Raw genomic sequence first — 24285 nt, 5'->3', positions numbered from 1 at the left:
GTTTCACGTGTTGATATCCAGTTCTCTCAGCACCATTTGTTGAAAAGACTTATTCTTTCTCCATTGAATTGTCTTGGCACTTTTGTAAAAAACCGATTGACTATCAATGTGAAGACTTATTTTCTGGGCTGTCAGTTGTGTTCCACTGATAGATATGTCTATCGTCATGCCAGTACCACATTGTTTTGATTATTGTAGCTTTGTAGTAAGCTTTGAAATTGAGAAGTGAGAGTCCTTCAATTTGTTCTTTTTCAAGATTGTTTTGACTATTCTGAGTTCCTTGCATTCCCATGTAAACTTAAGGATCAGCTTGTCAGTTTTCTGCCAGAAAAGACAACTGAGATTTTAGTAGGGATTGTATTGAATTTATAGATCTATTTGAGAAGTATTGCCATCTTAAAAATACTAAGCCTCACAATCCATGAACCTGGCTGTCTTTCCATTTATTTAGGTCTTAAATTTCTTTCAGCAATGTTTTAGTTTTCAGTGTACAGCTCTTATGCTTTCTTTGTTTAATTTATTCCTAAATATTTTTGTTCTTTGTGGTGTTATTATAAATGAAATTGTTTTCTGCATATCATCTTTGGATTGTTCATTGCTTTGTTTTGTATGACTCTGTGATTTTTCTATATACAAAAGTGTGTCATGAGTACACAGAGATAGCTTTACTTTTTTCTTTCCAATCTGGAGGCTTTGTATTTGTTGTTTTTTTTGGTTTTTTTTGTTTTTTTTTTTGGTGTTTTGGGGTTGTTTGGGTTTTTTTTTTTTTTTTTGCCTAAATGTCCTTACTAGAACCTCCAGTATAATGTTGAGTAGAAGTAGCAAGAGCGGACATTGTATCTTACTCCCGATCTGAAAGGGAAAGCATCTAGTCTTTAACCATTAAATATGATGTTAGCTATGGATTATATATTGCTTTTATCATCAACGATTTTTTGAGAATCAAGTTTTTGTAAAGTGGCTACCTTAGCAAAGATAAAATTTACATCATTGTTTCTAGATCATGGTTAAACAAACAAACAAAAAAAACTGCTGGGGGCAGAGCATAATAGGGCTTCTTCTTCCATTCTGCGAAGTGGAGGTTAGCGTGTCTACTTTAAGTTAAGGATGGGCTCAGTTTGGATTCAGAATGGGTGTATGTGAGATTTACTTGGTGTCTTTTTTCTAGAGGATTTCATTCAGTGAATGTCTTGTGTCTGCTGTGTGCCAGGAACTATTCTAATCATTGAGAGGGCCGCAAGGAATAAGTTGTCCCACATCTGCCTGTGTGACAGCTACATTTTTGTGAATATGCATGTAGGAATTGTGGGGCCCATGTTTTAGGGCAGATTGGATCAGTATCATCATTTCTTGATTTACTAGAATTTTATTTAAATCAGGTACTTGGTTGGCACACTACAAAATGCACAATACCATACCTGTGTGAGGCTTAGGAATATATATCACACTTGCTTTTGTTACTTAGAGGAAGAGCTGGTCAATAACCTGTACATACATTATTTTAATGTTTGTTGGCACAAAACTTGTCTGCTCTGTTTAAGAGTCATGTCTGCTAGGAATTTACCCAAGGGATACAGGAGTACTGATGCATAGGGGCACTTGTACCCCAATCTTTATAGCAACACTCTCAACAATAGCCAAATTATGGAAAGAGCCTAAATGTCCATCAACTGATGAATGGATAAAGAAATTGTGGTTTATATACACAATGGAGTACTACGTGGCAATGAGAAAGAATGAAATATGGCCCTTTGTAGCAACGTGGATGGAACTGGAGAGTGTTGTGCTAAGTGAAATAAGCCATACAGAGAAAGACAGATACCATATGGTTTCACTCTTATGTGGATCCTGAGAAACTTAACAGAAACCCATGGGGGAGGGGAAGAAAAAAAAAAAAAAAAGAGGTTAGAGTGGGAGAGAGCCAAAGCATAAGAGACTCTTAAAAACTGAGAACAAACTGAGGGTTGATGGGGGTGGGAGGGAGGGGAGGGTGGGTGATGGGTATTGAGGAGGGCACCTTTTGGGATGAGCACTGGGTGTTGTATGGAAACCAGTTTGACAATAAATTTCATATATTGAAAAAAATTAAAAAATAAAATAATAAAAAAAGTCATGCTATGCCAGGCACTCTTCAAAAATGTTACAGTTTGGGGGGGGGATGGGCTAAATGGGTAAGGGGCACTAAGGAATCTACTCGTGAAATCATTGTTGCACTATATGATGACTAATTTGGATATAAATTTTAAAAATTAAAAAATAAAAAAAAAAACGTTAGAGTTTGGTAAGGAGGATGATATGTAGAGAAGGAAAGCAGGGAGCCAACATTTATTTTGTGCTATTTGTCTCGCTCGCACTGTGATGCTTTACCCTCTCTTGATCCTCAAAATCCCTCTTTAAGGTAGGCATCATTACCATGTTTTACCTTGAGGGAGCTAATGCTCAGAAAAGTTCAATAATTTTCTAAATGCCACACCAATGAATGTACACAATCAATCGTGTTATAGATAGGAAGTCCTATAATAAAATATTTAATGCAATTTTATAAGAATTATAAAGAAGCAGTGGTAACTCCTAGTTGGATTAGGAAAGAAAGCTAACATGAATTTGAAGGACAGATGCCAAGATAAGAGAAATTGCATTCCAGTTTTAGGGAGTCATATATATGTGCAAGTCTATGTTTTCTTTGCAGCTGTCAGAGATTTAAAGCATGAGCATCCAGCCTGTGATTGGATAAAATGCCTTGAGGGGGAGCTTTGCTTGTCTTGTCTAAGATGTCTTTGGTGTGAATTGCTGTGGGCTGCTGTGAGGGAGCTAGCAGGGTGCTGAGAAGGCCTTTAAGAGCATGTACTATAAAGTGACAGGCACTGATGGGGACAGACACTTTCTAAGAATGTATTTGCTATTGTGTCAGGCCATTCAGTAGACTGAGTGCAGTGAAGTCAGTGAGTTCTGTTCTTGGGGAAACTCCAGTGTGGAAGGATGTCTCTTCCCTGTTCCATGACTCTTGATCTTGCCCAGAGCACGTAGGGGTTCCTCCTTGGAATTCCTCAGAAACCATGAGGGAGTCAGGCAAGAGAACCTCATCAACGGTCCAAAGTGGTATTCATCCAGCTCACTTGTCCACCAAATTTGGTTCCAAATAGTGTTTTCAGAAAGCAAATAGAATGATGAAGACTTGCCACCACTAAGGAGATTGCAGGAGAGAAATTCTCCCCGGTGTTTTGAACATCATTACCACGTGCCACCTAGACCAACAACAATTCAGAAGCGTGGCTTCAGCAAGCATCTCATTTGTAGGGAGAGAAAACATGGGAGCTCTGTGGTGCTAAACAGACCTGGGTCCCTGCATAAGCCCTCCCACTTTCTAGCTTTGTCTGAAGCCATGGGCAAAGTGCTTAGACTGTTCAGCTGTTACAAACCCACCTGCTCTTCTCAGCTTGTGAGTACCCAAGGCATGGAGTAGACATGAGGACAGAGCAAGACCATACATGTGAACTGCTTGCATGGTACCCAGGCCATAGGAAGAACTTTGATAAAAGGCAGCTATTCTCACTAGTGTTAGCTCTCTTCCCTGAGAAGGGTACTGTGATGTTTTAGGAGTTTTAAAGCACTGACAGAGTGGGTTTTTCTCTTAGTTAACAAGCTCACACTTTGAATCAGTCACCTTCACCTGCTTCATCTGTGATCCAGTCAGTTTCCTGCTATTCATTCACCATGAGAGCTCAGAATAGTGTTAAAGGAGAACCAGGACTCTAGCGTGCACAGGAAGGGAAGTGTGGCAGCTTTAGTACTGAAGACCCAAACAGGGGAAGGTAATTCTCATTTTCCCATGAAATTTCCCTTCACTATCAGGACAGTGTCTCTTTCAAAGAAAAAAAAAAAAAACATCAACTTTCTTTCTCTGTTTCCTATTGTCTATAGAGAACAGGCCCTATATCCCCTCTTCAACAGTATCCCCTCTTCAACATTCCATCAAGAGTTGGCCACATAAGAGCTATTTCTGTGGGGTTCCTTGGTTTTCCTGTGAAAACCTTTTGCAGAGCCATGGCTATTCTTGGTACTTAGTACTGCCTGCCACTTGCCTTATTGAATAAGTCAGCTTGGATAGTCACAGTTTAGTGGGAAATAACCAGTGACAATCCTAACATTAATGTTTTTAAATATTTCTCTTTTTTCCTCTCCATAGATTTCTCTTTCCTAAATGTCTCGACCAGTGTTCACAAGGTAAGCAATATGTTTTACTTCTTGCTTTTGCATGCCTTTCAAATTGTGTTTAGATGCAACAGACTTCTCTCTTCATGCTCTTTCTTACCATTCTAAAATCTAAAATGAACAGGAGCACCAGGGTCGCTCTGTCAGTTAAACCTCTGACTCTTGGTTTTGGCTCAGGTCATGATCTCATGATTCATGGGTTTGAGCCCCACGTAGTGCTCTGCACTGGCAGTGTGGAGGCTGGTTGGGATTCTTTCTCTCTCTCCATCCCTTCCCTGCTCGCTCTCTCTCTTTCTCAAAATAAATATTTTAAGTCTAAAACAAACAAAATTGGTCCAGGGAAATTTTGACATCTTTTTCTTTTATCATATTTGATAGGCATATTTCTTCCCAAGTTTCTCCCTTAAGATGATAAGTTGCCATAACAGCACCTCCCTTGAGCACCTCCCTTATTAAGCCTTCCCTGGCCTTCCAACTAATATCAATGGACTAAAAAGGTATCAGGTATTCCTAGCCTCTGGATCAACATGATCTTGATGCACTTCTCCTGTCCCATTGAGTGTATAGTATGGCCCAGTAGGACCTTCTCCCTTAATCCCCTCCTGCATACACTGGAATTTTCCACACCTCCTTGATAACATTTAGAAAAGTCCACCCATCCTGTAGGTTACACTCAACTTCACATTGTCCTATCATTTGGCAACCCTGGAAGCAGCACTTTTTAGTCATGTTAACTATGGTGCCTGGAGACCCAGAATAAACTCTAAATTTCCTGTAGTGATGATAAAATGCTCATTGTTGTCAGAAGACCTGGGGTCTGAGCTTCCTGAGCCAGCCCAGCAAGTAGAAATCAGATAGAAGGAAATAACTCAGTGTCCCCAGCACAGTTTTGCCTTGCTGATCCCATTGCCAGTCCACAGGGAGTGGAGACAACCAAGCATACCAGAGCTATTGTCTTGGGAAACAGCTGAGCTGGGTGCAGTGCAGGGCAGGAACCAGGTCACTGGAGGGAAGGATGTGTGTATTGGGCTGCTGTACTAGGGCGTCTCAAGTCCAGCTTTTAGAGGCCCTTGTTGCTTTCCAGGCACTGTACCCCAGAAGCAGAGGGAAATAGAGCTGGCTGGGTCTTCCCACAGTATCCACTCCAGGCAGATGAAAGAGATTTTATGGAGGTTGGATCAGTAGAATCTGGTGACAAACTAGATATGGGGCATGAGTTGGAGAAGGAAGTATCTAGGATGAACCCCTCTAAGTTTCTAGGTTGGAAGATCAGGAAGGTTGTCAGTATCTGTCCTGGGAATAGAAAGCATAGGCAAAAACATCGGTCCAGGAGATAACCAAGGATCACTGTCTGGTCCTCAGATACATGTTTGTAACTTATGGCCAAAGCCAAGGGTGTGGGCTATCATTATCCCCTGTCCACCACACGATTACTGCCACCCTGATGCACCTTGACTCGTTGGTACTTTCTCCCTCAGTGCCCCTCTGCTTTTTTTGCACACAAAGCACAGATGAGCCTTGGGGAGGAGCTGTGTCTTCAATGTCCATGAACCTGGGCCACTATTGTAGGAGGAAAGTCCTTTTAGGCCGAGACAGACTGGATTCTCTCTGGCACTTGGTAGACACATTTTAACACTGTTTCCTCACTCAGAGTCCAAAGGCAACTTGTGTCAAGCTCTGTGCATGTGTAAAGATAGGGATGTGACCACATGTGGGCAGATGACCTTGAGGCCATATATGCTGTTTTTCTAAACTTGGAAGGGCTTGTAGAGTAACAGTGTCTTAGTAATTATCTTCCTCTTATATATGGGCCTAAGGGACCCTATGAACTGATCTGACCTGGCTCACCATGGGCATGGGCTGTCCAGGGAGGGAGGAAATAAAAGGCAAGTATTTCTTTTATCCTCAGAGATTTGGCGGCTAGCTTGGCGGTAGGATCTGCCACCAGTAGACAAACACTTCATGTCCTGAGGGAGCATATTGCCTCCCTTTGCTCCTGAGCATGAGTCAGGTTCCGTTTGATTGCTTTTACAACAAAGGATTGTTTTACAGCAAGAAAAGGACTATATTGCAGCCCCAAGATAATGGGTGTTACAGAAATCCAAGAATTAGGAAATAATCTCAATGCTTAAACAGCAAACAAGATTCATTATAATGCTGATTTGAAAGCAAAGCAAAGACATTTTACTACCACTTTTGGAAGTATCTACAGATAGATAAAAGAAGTAAACTTTTTTTCTGGGCCATTGGAAGCTTTTAGCTCAGACCAGTGCAGTCAGACCTCAGAGGGGTTTCTCCATTCTGGGGAGTGGTCATATCAGGCTGCCCGCTCACTCACAGCCCAGACTGGTAATACCTTGGCCAAATGTGGGTATCCACTCCTTGATACAGAACAGAAGGAAGCTCCTGGCCCAAGCAAGATGAAACCGCCCACAGTGGCCTCTTCACCCTGTGCTCCAGATAACTGCTGTACCTGCCCTCACAGATGGCATTTCCTCTTGGCAGGTGGTAGTTTGCATAGCTGGCCTAAGGAATGCGGAGGATAATCCTTTTGCTTGTTTCCCTATAAAGCAAAGCCCCTTTTCTGTGTCCAATTCCTGACCTAAAATCCCAACGCCACAGGGTTTATCTACATGACACTCATGAGGCAGACAGAACTTTGGGCAAGGTATCTGTCAGAGGTCTTTTCTGGCCTTTTTCTGAACAGGCCCGGCCTGTGTTTGTGACCCTGGCACATGCCACTTGGGTTGGCACATTTACACTAGTCCCAACTCTCCAGTTTCTTTTGCCCAAGAAGATACCAAACAGAATCTAGGGCCTTTATAGGTCTTCACTCAGCCTTTGCTGGCCCCTCCCTGCAAGATCCACCACAGCTATTCTTGTCTTCTGCTGGAAATCTCATGGGCCTCTTGCAAGATCCAGCTCCCATGTCTGTCATCTCCGGAATGTGCTGAGCCCTCTAGAACCCAGTTTGCTTCCCCACTATGCCCCATTCTGGGCCTGGCATGCCATGAGCCTCTGGGCTCAGGGTGCCAGAGGAGGAGGGAGGAAGAAGCTTGGTTTGAGTACCCTTTTGTACTTTATGAATTTTCTACCAAAACCATAGATAGATAGATAGATAGATAGATAGATAGATAGATAGATAGATAGATCAGTAAGTCTTAGAAAGCTTTCAGATGGTTGTCTGATGAATGGGATTTGCTCAGACTTATAAATGAGGAAAACTCTGACACATGGGTACCCACAACTTAACTGCTTAGGCAGCTGCCCTGGAGATCAGGTTGCATGTATCTTTTATTATACTTGATTCATTCATTCATTTATTCAACAAATCTGTATCTGGCTCCTGCTCCAACCCAGTCCTTGGGGATTAGGGAAGCCTTCTGGAAGAGATGCTATTCACATCGTCTATAGCCTGAAAGAGGAGTTGGGCCAACAAAGAGGAAAGAACAGATGGTTCCAGGCAGAAGGAACAATAAGAGTAAAGGCCTGATGGTGACCAGAGCATACCCAGGCCACTGAGGAAGCACAGCATGGCAGATAGGTCAGGCAGGCCAAGAAGTTTGCAGTCCCTGGAGTGCATTGAAATATTTTAAGTAGGGAAGTGATAAGATCAGATTTTCTGGTTTTGAAAGATAACTCTTTTGAAGGATAGTAGTTAAAATGAATTGTAGTAAAAACAGCCTGGAAGTGCACAAAGTAAGCAGTGACCTAATGAAGAAAGTGGTAGACTGCACTAGACAAACAGTAGCCAGGCTTGAGAGTGGATGATGGATCCAGGAGCTACTTGGCACTCACCAGGCCTAGAGGAGGATTCTGGTGCCTGCATGGCCCACATTTGGGGAACCAGGAAGCCTTTCACCAAGAGACCAGAGGAGGAGGCAGAGCTGCCCTCACCACTTAGATTTTAAGGAAAGCCATTGAGGAAACTCACCCTTGAGTCCTTAGAGGTCCCTCAAGCACTGTGCAGAGGCGTAAGGTCAACTTAATAGCTGAGCACTAAACAGATACGTGAGAAGAGTAGGACCTGCATCTTAGAATCAAGGAACTGATAGATCCCTAAACTATACATAAGCACTTAGGAAGAAGGTTCTGTGTTTGGCAGGTCAGCTGTAAGTCCTGGCATCTGTGGTCCCGGGCATGATACATAACCTTTGTGCTTTGTGTGTGCCCTTTTCCCCGTGTTAACATGTGACCATTGGCATGAAGTTCCTAATCCCTGCTCCCTAGTCATGAATGGAATGTATCCAGACAATTTGTGAGGTTAGATTCAGTCTTTAGCAATTTTGGAACACTTTTCTCATTAGTATGAGTAGTGAGAGGAAGGAAGTATAATTTACTTCTGCCACAGACTAGAGGCAGGGGCCAAGGATCCTGGAAGTTGCCTTTGATCTAGTGATGGCCACTCATTTACCTTCCTGTTGGTTGCTATGGCTGAGGCCCACCTGCCACAGCCACCCTGTTGGTCTGAGAAATGGATTAGTCCAAGCCCCTCAGTGTACACATAGAGGTCCCATTTTAAGCTGTTGCTGCGCTGGTAATGAGGATGGTGGTAGTGGTGGTGGCCATAAGTTGCATTTAATGAGTTCTTTCTATCTGCAGGCCCTGTGAAAACTATTTACTGATAACCTGCAGGTATGTGTTATTGTTCCCATCTAACAGAGGAGGAAATTTGGCTCAGAGAGAGGAGTTTGCCCCTGATGTCACTCATTAGCAATTAGTGGAACCCTACATTCAAACTCAAGGTCTGCCTGGCTCTAAAACCCATGCTTGAATCTTTACATCATGCTGTCTTTTTACATATATGAAGAAGATAAATAAGAATATGAGTCTTGTATTTTAAACACCACCTGTGTTATTTATAGGAAGGAACTTTTATAGTTTAGAGAAGAGGAGGAGCAGAGTGGAATGAGGGAAGGATTGAAATGGTAAGATACTAGGGAAAATTTTAATGAAGAAGTAAGCTTTACCAAAATTAAAAGGTTAAAAAACTTAAAAAAACAAGGTGCAGAACAGTATAACATGCCACTGTTTGTGGGGGGAGAAAAGCATACACACATTTACTTGTGCATACTTAGCACATCCTGGAAGAAGAGCTGAGAATCTGATAATGGTGATTGCCTTCAGGGAAGAGAACTAGGTGGCTGGGGAGGAAGGGAATTTATTTTATCTGTAAACCCTTCTTTACCTTGTTTGAGTTTTGCCCTCGGAAACTAAATATAGCTAATTTTTTTGAACTAAACACCCAGCTGAACTAAATCAGTACAGAGTCCTCTATACTGAGTGTTCATTATTCAGGATCCTACAATTACAAGGTTACATAGGAAAGTTGACGTCTCTGTAATTTAGAAATAATTGTTTATGAACTAATCATTTATCAAAGCTAGTCTCGGAGTGCCTAGGTGGCTCATTCAAGGTTAGGCATCTGACTCTTGATCTCAGCTCAGCTCCTGATCTCACGGTTTGTGAGATCGAGCCCCATGTTGGGCTCTGTGCTGACAGTGCAGAGCCTGCTTGGGATTCTCTCTCTCTGCCCTTCCCCTGCTCGTGCTCTCTTTCTCTCAAAATAAAATAAATAAACTTAAAAAAAAACAAGATTGATGATGAGAATTGATCCTTAGATATGGAGTTAATGATAATACCCATGAAAATTCTATTACAAAACAGAATATAGGGGCGCCTGGATGGCTCAGTTGGTTAAGCATCCAAGTCTTGGTTTCAGATCAGGTCACGATCTCACAGTTTGTGAGATCAAACCCTGCATTGGGCTCTGCGTTGACAGTGCAGAGCCTGCTTGGGATTCTCTCTCTCTCTCCCCCTCTCTCTCTGCCCCTCCCCCACTTGCTCTCTGTCTCTCAAAATAAATAAACTTAAAAGTTTTCAAAAAAAAGTAGAATATAAATGTTGAAAATCTTGAAGATTTATAAAATGAAATTATATTTAACAAAGAATTACAAGGCAGCAGGAAATAACTCTGTCTGTATCTTCCAAAGTGGGAGATCAATAAAGTTTAGAGCAGTAAAATCAAGTTATAAAGAGTTAAATTCTTAGTATATAGTTTTAAAGATACAAGAACATTCACTGGAGAAACTAAATAATATAACCAACCAGAAAGTGACGGTGGAAATGGGAAGAACACTTACCAGCTTCCACATCAGTCACGTAGAAAAGCCAGTAGACATTGTCTAAAAGGGACATTATAAGAAACAGTGATTTAGATCTATTAAAAAGTGTCTCAGTCAGTTAAGCGTCTGACTCTCAATTTCAGCTCAGGTCATGATCTCCTGGTTCATGAGTTCAAGCCCCAAGTCAGGCTCTTTGCTGACAGCATGGAGCTTGCTTGGGATATTTTCTCTCTCTCTCTCTCTCTCCCCCCCTCCCCCTCCGCCTCTCCCTCTCTCCCCCTCTCCCCCTCCCTCTCTATGTGCCCCTCCCTTGCTTTCTATCGCTCTCAAAACAAATAAATAAACTTCAAAAAAATCTTTAAAGCTGTAAGGATAGCCATTGTAAGAACTAAAAACAGACTATAAGCCCACCACTTATCAGAAGAAAACAAAAAATAAGGAATGCAGAGATAATACTGCTAAAGATAAAAAAAAAAAAAAAAAAAAAAACACTTTTAAACGGATCCAGTATAACCAAGGTGAAAGAACCAAAGTGTCAGTAAATGTAAATGGGACAAACACATATTAAAAGGAAAAGTATCTCAGATTAAACCAAAAAACAAAACCTAATTCTGTGATGCTGTATACAAGAGAAGCATACAAATCTAAATAAGGATGATGATAAAAGAATGGGAAAAAACATAACAGACAAATATAGACAAAAAGGAAAGAGGTGACACTAACAGCAAAGTTAAATTCAAACCAAAAAGCTGAAAAGTTTCAAAGGCAGTTTTTCATGATAAAGGATACCATCTATACAACCTGTTATGAGTATTTCTATGCCAAATAATTCAAAAGAAAGCATGTACCCTTAAGTTATGACATTACTAAACAAGAAATAACTTTTTTAAATGTTTATTTATTTATTTTGAGGGAGAGAGAGAGAGAGCAGAGCGTAGGAGGGGCAGAAAGAGAGATGGAAAGAGAATCCCAAGCAGGCTCCACACTGTCAACACAGAGCCTGACTCGGGGCTCAATCTCAAGAACCATGAAATTAAGACCTGAGACAAAATCAAAAATCAGACACTTAACCAACTAAGCCACCCAGGTGCCCCAAGACATAACTTTTTAAAATAATGAATTAAGCATTCAACTTACGTTGGAAAAAGAACAAGAAATTCTTTTAATAATTTATATTTAAAAAGATTGAATCTATAAAAGAGATCTAGCTACTAGTATGTTAAGCAACATTACATGGAAATAAGGAGACACTACAAATTGAAAGAGAATTAGGAGATGTATCCGTGAAATACAGTGTGTGGACTTTGGTTCCTGATTCAAAAAAATTAACTAGAAAAACATTCATGAGGCAGAGAAGTTTGAACATGGACTATATTATTTTTTATATGGAAGAATTTGTTGTTAATTTTTAACTTTTTAAAGGGTCATCTTATGGAGATATATATACTAAAACATTTTTGGATAAAATAATAGGATGTCTGAGATTGGCTTCAAAATCATCCAGGGGGAAAGGGGAAAAGGCTGGCATATGGTATGGAAGAATTAGCCAAGTGTTGTTAATTCTTTTTTCTTTTTTAAGTTTACTTATTTATTTTGAGAGAGAGAAATGGAACACACAGGCCAGAGGGGAGGGGGCAGAGAGAGATGGAGAGAAAGAATCCCAAGCAGGCTTTGTGCTGTCAGCTTGGAGCCCTAACTGGCACTCCATCCCACGAACCATGAGATAGTGACCTGAGCTAACACCAAGAGTCGGACATTTAACCAACCGAGCCACCCAGGCGCCCCATATGTTGTTAATTCTTAAAGCCAGATGATGGGCACATGGGAGTTCGTTATACTATTATACTATTATACTATTATATTTTAATATTTATCTTGAGAGAGAGCATGAATAGGGGAAGGGCAGAGAGAGAGAGAGAGAGAGAGAGAGAATCCCAAACAGGCTCCACACTGTCAGCACAGAGCCTGAAGCAGGGCTCAATCCCATAAACCATGAGAGTATGACCTGAACCGAAACCAAAAGTCAGGTACTTAACTGACTGAGCCACCTAGGTGCCCCCATTATACTACTTCTAAAATTTTTGTATATGTTGAGGCACCTGGGTGGCTCAGTTGGTTAAGCGTCCCGACTTCAGCTCAGGTCATGATCTCACGGTTTGTGGGTTCTAGCCCCGCATCAGGCTCTGTGCTAACAGCTCAGAGCCTGGAGCCTGCTTCAGATTCTGTGTCTCTTTCTGTCTCTCTGCCCCTCCCTTGCTTGTACGCGTGCTCTCTCACTCAAAAATAAATAAATAAACATTTCAAATTAAAATTTTTGTATATGTTTGAAATTTTCACAGTAATATTAAGTGAATGAAAATGGTTGAATAACAAAAATGCAAGTGATCTTGTAGTAGAAATGGTGTGTGTGCTATGATCATAACTATGTCAAAACAGGAATGAGTATGGAAGAGGTATTATAATTACATTGGTATGGTGGGATAAGGTAGCTTCCCTGATTTCCAGATTCTCTATAGCATAGATTTTCCTTCTGTATTTTTATGGAAGTTTGGGAGGTATTGTGACCCACTTCACAATCCCTCATTACATGTGCCACTCTTCTTATTGTATGACTGTGAATGCCTGTGTTAGCACTTATCTTGGAATTAGGTGCATGTAAGTGACTCCTTGGCTGGGCACTCTTTGAGAATCTAACGGTTAGTGCCTGATGTATAGTTAGTGCTTGGTAAATGTCTGTGGTCTGAACTGGTGAAGGTGTGTGGCACAGTTTCCTGAAGAGGTTAAGGATAAAAGGGATGTGGAATGGGCCCTTTGATAGAGAAGCTCCAGGTGTCAGCTGGAAAGCAGAATTGAGAAAATAGAGAAGGTTAAGAAGTAAGGCAGTTCCAGGGTTGAGGCCATTCACCGCAAGAAGTGCAATGACAGAAAGGGGAACAGGTGTTGGGGGGTCAGGGGCATCTACATAAGACCCCTATTAGAAGGGATGATCAGGGAGGGAGCAAGGGCCCACATTTGTGTGAGCCCTCAGCCCCAGTAAGGACTCTGAAGCCTGAACCGTTCTTGGTTTTATTCCCCAGGCCTGGTGAGTAATGTGGTATTCACCAGTCACACCACGGAGCAGAGGCACCCTCTCCTTGTCCAGCTGCAGACCCTCATCAGGGCTGCCAATCCTACTGCAGCCTTCATTCTTGCAGAAAATGGGATTGTCACCAGGTAAACTTACTAAGTTCACTTCACCCTATAGGAGCAGCCACTTTCTCAGACACCACACTCTGGCTATGGCCCACAGGGTCTTTGTACTCTATCTAAGACCTGGGCATTTATAGAAGTGCTTTTGGTGTTGCGCAGAAATCAGCAAGACGACCCCATGTGTCAGTATCCTGTACTGTTTTGAGAGATTTTGTCTTGATGGATTCACATTTTCATCCATTAAAGAATGAAGTCAAGACTCTCAATATTACTTGTATTAAGATGTGAAAGAAATGGGATAGAGAACATAGAGAAATGAGCTTTTTACTTCATGGACTTGGGTCCAAATTACAAACTAAAAATAGAGAATTGATGACTCTGTGTGTGTGTCTGTGTGTGTGTGTGTGAAGAGGAAACATCTGGTCATAAAGCACATTTATTTGCTCAATAAAGATATACTAAAAGGTACATACTTTTTATATAATTTTGACTTTGAGCAATGTAAATATTTTACATATTCAGAAATTAAATTGACAAAGAGGGATAAAACTAAATGAAAAAGTGAATCCATTTGTATATCAAAGTAATAATGACCACACACAAAACAATTAATTCAAATAACTTTTAAACATAAACATTGGAGGGGTGCCTGGGTGACTCAGCTAGTTAAGCATCCCGACTTCAGCTCAGGTCATGATCTCACGGTTTGTGGGTTCTAGCACCACATCAGGCTCTGTGCTGACATCTCAGAGCCTGGAGCCTGCTTCCGATTCTGTGTCTCCCTATCTCTCTGCCCTTCCCCTGCTCGCACTCGGTCTCTCTCCAAAATAAATAAACATTTTTAAAAAATTTTTAAATAAACATAAACATTGGAACCCTGATTTCAAACATCACTTGTTAGATAAGGAAGATAATAAATATGAAGTGGGAAAAGGGAAGAGAAACCCTGTGAATGGACTCAATATAAGTTCAGTATTTCAATTAAAAAATGTATATTTTCTAGCTCTTCCCATTGAAAGGGACCAGAAATACTAATACCACAGTAGAATAAATACCCCTACCTTTAGGTCCTGGTTTCTACATATACCAGTTCCCAATTAAAGTTATCAGCACTCCTTAGAGAATTGGCTGATTATAGGTCTAGGGCAGGGAAAGTACAAGGTGAACCTGGTACATTTTGTGCTAAAAAAAAAAAAAAGGCAAGGAGACACTCAGAGATTAGTAGAGATGTGCCAAAAGGATGCAGGAGCTAGCTCAAGAAGCTCTCACTGGCCACACTGGGACACGTGGAGCATAAGAGAAAACAAATGTAATAACAGAGTATAGCACATGGAGTAAAATGAGTCCATGGTGATACTAAAAAAATGGGAGGGCAGGATAGTAAATCTCCTTTAACACTAATAAGGATTTTTAGAACTAGCAAGTCACCATTTTATAACAGTTACTATAGCACTTGATTTAGGCAAGAATCATCATTGAATACTAAGAACGGGTGGGTGACAGATTGTTGATGAAAAGGATATTAACTGTTCTCAAAGTATCACTCCATGGATACTTACTGCTTACAGTGAGGGGAAAGTACCTTCACAGTGAGAGATGTAGTAGACCTGACGTTAACTAAATGATTAAACTTAGCAAGGCCATTATTTGCACATTGACATCACATGCTTCCTTCATGTGATGCTCTGGGAAGGGCACAACATCACCTAGGTATTAATGTGACCAAAAATATTTAACGGATTCTAATCATAAGGAAACAACCAGGTAAATCCAGATTGTGGGACACAAGACAGCCGGCAGGTACTCTTCAAAAATGTCTACTCCGTGAGAAACAACAACAGCAAAGTTAGAAGAATTATTCCAGATTAAAGGAAAATAAAAATTTTTTTTAATGTTTATTTTTGAGAGAGAGACAGAGTGCAAGCAGGGAGGGACAGAGAGAGAGGGAGACACAGAATCTGAAGCAGGCTCCAGGCTCTGAGCTGTCAGCACAGAGTCTGATGCAGCGCTCGAATGCACTGACTGCGAGATCAAGACGAAGTCAGACGCCTAACCGACTGAGCCACCCAGGGGCCCCAAGATTAAAGGAAAATAAAGATTGTAAATTCAGTGAGCAATCTTTGATTGGTGTAGATCCCGGGTCCCAGACCTCTCCTGCAAAAAAGGGAAAATTTGAAAATGGATTAGATCAGTACTTCTCCAACTTTAATCTGCGTATAGATCTCTTAGGGATCTTCTTAAAATGAGAGTTCTGATTCAGCGGGTCTGGAGTGGGACCTGGGATTTTGTTTCTCATGAGCTTGCAGGTGATACTAGTACTGCTGGTCCACAGTATTGTATTCCTTGGATGTGATAATAGTATCGTGCTTCTGAAAGAGAATGTGCTTGTTCTTGGGAGAGGTATACTGAAGGACTTAGGTGTGAAGTAACAGAAATAAGTATATGCATATGTGCTTGTGTGTCTGTGGAGACAAAGGGGAGGAAGCAAAATGGGCAGATTAAGATTGATCATCCTAATTAACGTGGGTTTTTCTGTATGTTTTCAAAGGAATGAAGACATTGAGCTGATTCTCTCAGAAAATAGTTTTTCAAGTCCTCAGATGCTGCGATCTCGATATTTAATGTACCCCGGCTGGCAAGTATCATCATTGAAAAGTAGCTAAGGTTTCTTTGTAAACACAATGATATATTTACAGGAAAAAAAAAAAAAGAAAGTGAAATTTCAAGTGTTCTGCCAGGGTGACAGTGGCCGCTGGGATGGCCTGCCATGTCCCAACAGCTGCTGGTCGTGCCAGGAGCCCAGTGCCCCACACATGTTGGGCTCCAACTTGGGGGCCTTGCTGGATGTTGAGACTTAGGGAGTGGCTCTGTGGGCACCAAGTACACGGTGTCCTTTGTCTCCTCTAGCCTCTAGTGAGGGTGAGGTGGCTGGCACAGAACCAAGGAGTGACAACCTTACCACGAGAGAGTCATTCCTAAGAATACAGTCCTCTAAGGGATCCCACCTGACAGGTAGGTTCCCTGCTGTTGTGGCCCAAGGGATGTTTATTCTCTCTTGGCAGCCTCTCAGCCTATGAACCTCTCCTCTGAGGGGAGAAGGAAAGAGAGTGCCAAGGGCGCTGTAGTGACACCAGGGCCAACATCACTTGAGCACTCACTGTGTACTACACATTGTTCTAAGCTTTCCAGGACAGTAGCCAGCAGCCACATTTGGCTATTTAGTAAAATGTAAATTAATAAAAATTAAATAAAATGTAAAATTCAGTCTCTCAGTCATACAAGCCACATTTCAAGTGCTCGGTAGCTACCTGTGGCCAGCAGCTACCACGTTGGGCTGTGCAGATCCAGAATATTTGCATCGTCACAGAAAGTTCTGTTGGACAGTGCTACCCTAAGAGCTCTACCTGTTATCGCACGAATCCTCAAGCCAAGCCTGTGAGGTAGGCTGTATTATTTTCCACATTTTAAGGATAAGGTAAGTGAGGCAGCAAGGAGTTAAAGGCGTGTTCACATTCATACAGCCAGTAAGCGAAAGGGCTGTGGCTTTCACACCCAGGGTGTGCGGCTCCAGAGCCGGTACATGCAACCATCATGCTGTGCTTGTCCCTGTATAGAACGGTTAACTGGGTTCTGCCCTGGTGATGGTTCAGGGGAAGACAATTACTAAAGCTTGGCCAAAAGTATTCTCTCGTGTTAATTTGGATTATCTTTGTTATCCTTACTCACTTCCCCCAGACACCTCTCTGCATTCTCCACACCACCCCTTGCGTCACCAGTATCTTTTTAGACCAGCAGAAAAATGATTGTGCTGTGCTGTTAAAATAACAAGTCCAGGAGCACCTGGGTGGCTCAGTCAGTTGAGGATCTGACCCTTGGTTTCTGCTCAAATCATTATCTCAGTTCGTGGGTTCGAGCCCCGTGTTGGACTCTGTGCTGACAGCCAGCACGGGGCTGGCTTGGGATTCTCTCCCTCTCTCTCTGCCCCTCCCCTGCTTGCACGCTCTCGCTCTTGCTCTCCCTCTCTCTCCCTTTCTCTCTCTCTCTCTCTCTCTCTCTCTCTCTCTCTCTCAAAATAAATAAACTTTAAAAAAATCCAATGTGTGAAATTGAAGGCTGTTAGGCCTATTCTTAGAAGGAATCTTTGATTTGAGCTACATACTTGCTTAAACAGTGGGTAAGTGGATCATTCCTTATGCCTGAACAAGACAATTCCATCCTAGCTAAAAAGAAACAGATGGAGCATCTGAGCATCTGAGGTGAAACCCTCCTCTCCAGTGACTACAGCTACTCACCCTTTTCCTGCCACACCTGTGGTCCTGGTGCTGAAATTCCTGCTTTTTCTACTTAGTGCCTAGGGAAGCACCCATTCTCTAATCCATGGTGACTCATTCTAGGAATTGTTCGCATGAACCTAGCTCCAGGTACAGACTTTCCTGCAGACAGTGATCCAGGAAAAAGCCAGGTGTAAAGGATTCATTAGAATGCTCTGTGGGGGCGCCTGGGTAGCTCAGTCAGTTAAGCATCCGACTTCAGCTCAGGTCATGATCTCATGGTTTGGGAGTTTGAGCCCCACATCGGGCTCTGTGCTAACAGCATGGAGTCTGCTTCAGATTCTGTGTCTCCCTCTCTACGCCTCTCTCTCTCTCAAAAATAAACAATCATATTTAAAAAGTTAAAAAAAAAAAAAAGTCTCTCTGTGAACCTTTAGTCTGAAGCCTTCCCTTGATCAGCCCTTGTAGAGAATCAATGATGGAGGGGGCCTCAGAAATCACCCTTGAGCACCTTCCCCTTCTGAGTCCCTTCCTAGGAATCGGGTAATTAGTCTTTTAACAAGATGGCAGCCATCAGACTCCTGCACATCTGTATATTTTCCCCCTTCCTCATTGGGTCAGGGTCACCACCTCAGAGGGAGTAGGCTTTAGCTCTAGGATATGCTCAGCTCTGTGCTGTACAGATTCTCAACATCCCCTACCACAACCCTCTCTGGTTGTGCTCATTGACCCTGCCCACATCTCTCCTAGGCTTATTTCTAGTCTGGGAGGATACCTGTTCTCTTCCCTTAGCCCCTCCCAATTTCACTTTGGATTTGGGCTCTGAATAAAGAAGCCAGAGAGGCCCATGGTCTCCCATGACTTGTTTGGATGGGGAGAGGGCAAAAAGAATATGTCAGTATTACAAAAATGTTATGCCACTGCCTTACTTTAAAGAAAGCACAAAGAGTAAGATAACTTTCAACAATATATATGATATAAAATTCAAACCTGTAGTGCTATTTTATTTAAAAAATTTTTAATGTTTATTTTTGAGAGAGAGAGATAGCATGAGTCGGGAAGGGGCAGAGAGGCGGGGGTGGACAGAGGACCCAGAGTGGACTCTGAGCTGACAGCAGAGAGCCCAGTGCGGGGCTCAAACTCATGAACCATGAGATCATGACCTGAGGCAAAGTCGGATGCTTAACCGACTGAGCCACCCAGGTGCCCCTGTAGTGCTATTTTAGAGCAAAAGAAACTAATAAAATATAATAGATTGGAAGAAGATGTGTGCATCATATGTGGCAAAGAGTTAATATAATATTTGAGAAGTTTATTTTGATATTGAAAAGTAACCTAGTCCATGTAGATGTGGACAGTTCACTTTAGAGCAAGTATTAGTGGCAGCCGTGGTAACAGAATTCCATTTTAGTAATATTCAGAAATGTAAAATGATGCCTCACTGTTGTTTTGATTGACATCTATTACATTTAACCAAAAATATCTGTAAGAATCATTGCTGGGGGCCCTGTGAAACTGAAACACTCATGTGCTACTGGGAGTGGTATAAATTATAACCCAGGAGATGGTTACACCCTTTACTGCATTGATTCCATCATGGGGATCCATCTCAAGGAATTCCTTCAGCAGAAGGAATGACAATTCCATAACTTTGGAAGCTGGGTAATGGGGGTTTATTGCAGTGTCTTTGCATGTGTTTTAAATTTTCCATAACAAAAACTTAAACTTTTTAAGTGCTCTGAATGTGGCATGTTCTTTTAGTTTTTTTTTTTTTTTTAAGATTTTTTTTTTCAATTTTTAAGCAATCTCTACACCCAGTGTGGGGCTTGAACTCACAACCCTGAGATCAAGAGTCGCATGCTCCACTGACTGAGTCAGCCAGGCATGCTTGAATATGGCATGTTTTTAATGAGTTTGTGGTTGGCATTATGTCTGCTGAATTCAAAACTGAGAAAATAGAGCAGAGATGCCCCAGCCCTTTAGTTCCTTCTGGGGAGTATACACATCCAAATGTACAGTCTGTTAAGTTGCCCTCAACAAGGGTGGGGTACAGTTAAGGCCCTGAGGAAGAGCTCCAGGAGTGCCAGGGAGGACCCCCAATCTCAGGTGGCATACTGGTAGGCTTCAAAGGTAGATGGGGTCTTGGGCTTCAGGGAACTGCTTGTCTGCAGAGGTGAGACCTCCCTGCTCTAATGGGGCAATATGCTTCCCAATCTCAAGATGAAAAAGACATACACATATTTAAAACAAGTGTTTTATACATAAAATGGCACATAAGTAAGAAGGAACTCAAAGTAGTTCATCCCAGAGTAGCATATAATAACACCCAAAGCCCCAATTACTCGTACTTACAATTTTTTAAACCTTTTAAGGTATGAAGGTAAATTTGATGCTGGATCAGTCTTTCCACTAATGGTTCAGATCTGCGTATGGTTTGGTCGTCCTTTGGAGAAGACTCGTTTTGTGGCCAAGTGTAAAGGTAAGCCTTGGTTAGGACATGTCCCAGACCCTAATAAAAGAATACCCAGAGTTGTCCCTGCTTCCTGGCACCATTTTAGTATTATGTGTGTTGTCATGTCTCCTCACTATTGGGGTCTGAAAACAGAGGGATTTGAGGACCCAGGAGTACCCCCACCCTGGGAAGAGTGGCAGAGCCACTGGGGAGGGTGTGGTGGAGGGAGGACTTACAAGCCCTGGTCCCTCAAGTGGGGATCCTTCCCAGACCCTAACTCTCTCCCAGCTGTGTGCCCTGAACTTGGCCTCTGCCCCAGGGTGGGTGACAGCCCTGTCCTCTTCTTCCACCAGCAATTCAGTCTTCCATCAAGCCAAGTCCCTTCTCTGGAAACATCTACCACATCCTGGGCAAAGTGAAGTTTTCAGGTAACTGGGGAGTTGGATTTGGGAGTCCTGCACTATGGAATGCTTACATCTCATGATGTGGGTTCATAGTTTCTACTGATGCTCTGCAGAGCACAGATGCCTCTCAGACTCTGGAAAACCCTCCCATGTGGGCCTGACACCAGTAGCTCTTCTAGTTCCCCCACCTTGCTGCAGGTGCTGCTCCACAGTGGAAGATGTGTTCTCTCTTCCCCCAGATGTCCTGCCCAGAGCCTCTCCTCACAGCTCTTTGACTTCCTTGTTCCAGAGACTCACACACCCCTTTCAAGCCATCCGTGGCCTCCTAGACCTGTCACCAGGAGTTGCCCCAGTGCCGAGCTCTCCAGCTCCACATCCGTTTCTGCCAAAGTCTTCAAGCCTTTAGCCTTCCTTCTCCTTTCTGTCCACTAGTTCTGTTTATCAGCCATAGACCTCTGGAGCCCTCATGACCTGAAGTCTGTCCAGCCTGGCTGGAGGTGGTTAGTTAGTCAACTCAACATTGAGAAAGGGGAGAATATTCCAGGGAAAAGGCATAGCATGTGCTTTGGAACCAAGCAAAAAAGGCACATTTCAGGAACCAAAAAAGGTTCACTGTGGCAGGGACCTAGTGGGACTGTCTATTAGGGTGTTTGTAGCTGTCACAACAGCAAACACCAACTCAACTAGCAGGTGTTAGCTACATAATGAGAAGTCGAGAGGTCAAGCAGCATAGCAAGGCCACGGAGGACACAGGTAACGTGGGTCCTTCCAGTCTTAGTGTGTCAGGTCCCCACCCCTTGTTGCAGATAGTGCTGCAGGTCTAGGTGTCCCACCCAGACACAACATCCAGCTGATAAGAGAGGCTCTTCCTGTGGGTGGCTTTATCAATACACACAGCTTTTACTGAGGCATCTCCTGCCAGTTCCTCAGCAGACTTCTCCTCTCATTGGCCAGGATTGAGTTGCTGTGCCTTCCAGGACCCATCACCCATGGGGAATTGGTATTGGCGAAAGGGGGAGGCTGGACAGGCAACAGTCAGTGTCTGCCGTAAGGAGCCACTGAGAGTTGTAAGCATGGGACCATCTGGATTTGGATGGGAGAATTAGATGACATCACCTATATAAAAGAATCTCTCAAGGTCCTGAACCCATACTTTTGGCCTAATTTATGTTATTGAATCTGAAACTTTGGCCCCTTACTCAAGCCCACTTCCCTCAGGCTCCAACAGACCTGCTTCAGAGGTCATAATGCCTCCACCTTTCCTCTCACCTTGTTTTCTTCTTTATTTAGACCTTCTCTTGACCTTTTTGTTATTCAAGGTTAACCTCTCTGTGTTCTGGATCCCTTTTTTCATCCTGCTTTTTAGGGGAACCTTGCCATTTTCTTGGGTCACCACTACTAGCCCCCAGCTTCTTGGTCTGTAAACCCAATCTTTCCTGTTCCTATCATGTGACCTTCCTGCCACACTTGTGTGTTGGTTGACACACCCTCTTCCCTTGGCTTCTCAGGGCTCTGCTGAGACCAAAAGGGCTCTCTTGTATTCTCTTTCTGGGTTAGTGGTTTCTACCTGATTACCAAATCAGCCAAGCCAGAAACTGACATTGCTCCTCCCTCTCTTATTTCATGCTTCCTAGCTTGCCACCAATCAGTTCTCCCTCCTGCGTGTCACAGGAATCTGTCCCCAACCATCTGCATGTTACAATCTTAGTGTAGCTTTATCTTTTTGGGGCTCAGGGCCTACGTGTGTTCTCCCTGCAGACTCTGAGAGGACCATGGAGGTCTGCCACAACACTCTGGCCAATTCCTTGAGCATCGTCCCAGTTTTAGAAGGACCCTCGCCACCACCCGATTCCCGAAGCACACCTCAGGACAGCAACGGGCAGCAGGAGAGCTACCTCGTGTTCATTGGCTGCTCCCTGAAGGAAGAAAGCATCAAGGACTGGCTGCGGCAGTCAGCTAAGCAGGTGGTTTCCAAAGCCCAGACACACCGGGCACAGATGTGAGCAGCACACCTCGGAGCTGCTCCTGGCTGTGGGGTAGAAGCCCCTTCATGACCTCCCTCCCGGTCCGCCCTTCACAGGCTCAGCCAGCACTTTCAGGGATGCTTTGTGATTGGGAGGAAGCCACCCAGGGCAGCCTCAAGGCAGACCTGGTCTTGCAGCCATTTCTAATTCTACTGCCAAGGCAAACTGCAGTTATTAGGTGGCTTAACTAGGTCCTGGGTGAAACCTGGCCGTTCCACGTGGATCCTGGATCAGCCTGGCAGTCTAAACTCAAACTCAAAATGTCTTTTCTTAGCTGAACCTAATTCAAGGTCTGTCCTGTGTTCTAAGCCCAGAATCCTTTTAAATTTGGTTCTCTCTCTAGAAAAGAGAAACGACAAAGATACGCTTATAGCTATTTGCAAACCAAGACTTCAAGCACTGATAGCAGTGAGCCCAGGGCCCTGGAAACAGGTGCAAGGGAAGAGAACGCTTGCCTGTAGAGGCACACAAGCATCTTTAGCCCAGTACTGCAAAGAAAAATAAAACCCAGATGAAACCCAGTTAAAATCCTCTAATATGATGCAAGCTTTGGGTACTAGGCCTCTTAGCACAGCCTCAGGGTTTTGGCCTGAGTTAGAACCCTGGAAATAGAGTTGGCTGGGTTCTGGCTCCTTTGCAGATGCTTAGTTGGAACCTGTCTTTTATACTGAGGAATGGCTGCCTGTGGGCTGTGTCTTTCTCATATAAACTGGTGCTTGACTAGGGGACTTCATGTTGTCCCTTTGTCTGCATATCTGTCACTGGTTGGGCTTAGAGTTGAGGATCTGCACAGACAGGAACGTGCCTATTTGCAAAAAGCACTGGTGTTTCCTCTGCTGCTTGCTTCCCCTGGCATACAGGGTTCTATGTTGGGAGGGTGGTCTCCTTGAGCACACAGGCAGGATATTGTGTCCAGGCCATGACCGTGCTTGTGCTTTCCCTGCTGCTGGGATCTTAGTCCCGTAACTAGCTCCCAGAGCCCTCACCCGCCATGTACTCTATCAGCTCTTTGGAGACCTGACCCCTCCCTTCCTTCCTTCATCTCTGCACAGAAGCCTCAGAGGAAAGCCCTGAAGACCAGGGGGATGCTGACCCAGCAGGAGATCAGGAACATCCATGTGAGTCCCCTAAGAGCCCAAGGGTATCCTTCTGGGCTGGCACAGCTCCATCCTTTCGGACTCCCTGAGTGAGGAGCCTATTTGTAGGGCATGCTGGATGTTGTGCTTCTCTCAGACCACAGAGGGAAGCTGGGCACAGAGAAACCTCAGCCCATCCAGCCTTGTAGCCTGAAAGAGGAAGAGGGTACCAGGTGACCTCTGGTGTGACCTGGGCATGAGATTGAGAAGCAGTGCCTGTAGGAGGAAGGGATGACAGGGAGCCCTGTTTTGTCACACCGTTGAATCTGCCACAGAAGTCCTTTTCTCCTCCCATCCCTCCATGCTAGATAAACCACAGTTAAAATAACAAGGGCCCAGAAAAAACTGTCTAGATCCAGAAGCTACTGATAGGCAGATGGCGGAATCCTGGGACCAACACGAGAGGCTCTTTGATGAACCCCCCAATCTGTAAGCTGACCCCCAGCCTGTGCCCCAGTTCCCACCTCCACTG

The 24285-nt window shown here is 43.4% G+C and overlaps 1 protein-coding gene across 3 annotated transcripts in view; it reads left to right on the top strand.

The window, feature by feature from the left end:
- The window catches only part of DNAAF9 (dynein axonemal assembly factor 9), a 130562-nt gene that overhangs the window by 101357 nt on the left and 4920 nt on the right, over positions 1 to 24285 (top strand). For all 3 annotated transcript variants that reach the window (XM_027069661.2, XM_027069660.2, XM_027069659.2), the window contains exons 29-35: positions 4187 to 4224; positions 13415 to 13550; positions 16075 to 16161; positions 20170 to 20276; positions 20603 to 20677; positions 22412 to 22617; positions 23730 to 23795. In XM_027069661.2, the coding sequence (XP_026925462.1) occupies positions 4187 to 4224; positions 13415 to 13550; positions 16075 to 16161; positions 20170 to 20276; positions 20603 to 20677; positions 22412 to 22617; positions 23730 to 23795 (715 nt within the window). The remainder of the gene's footprint in view (positions 1 to 4186; positions 4225 to 13414; positions 13551 to 16074; positions 16162 to 20169; positions 20277 to 20602; positions 20678 to 22411; positions 22618 to 23729; positions 23796 to 24285) is intronic.

This window comes from Acinonyx jubatus, chromosome A3, assembly GCF_027475565.1.
Source record: "Acinonyx jubatus isolate Ajub_Pintada_27869175 chromosome A3, VMU_Ajub_asm_v1.0, whole genome shotgun sequence".
Taxonomy (NCBI): Eukaryota; Metazoa; Chordata; class Mammalia; order Carnivora; family Felidae; genus Acinonyx; species Acinonyx jubatus.
The sequence above is the reverse complement of the archived record's forward strand: the minus strand, read 5'-3'. Positions and strand labels throughout refer to the sequence as shown.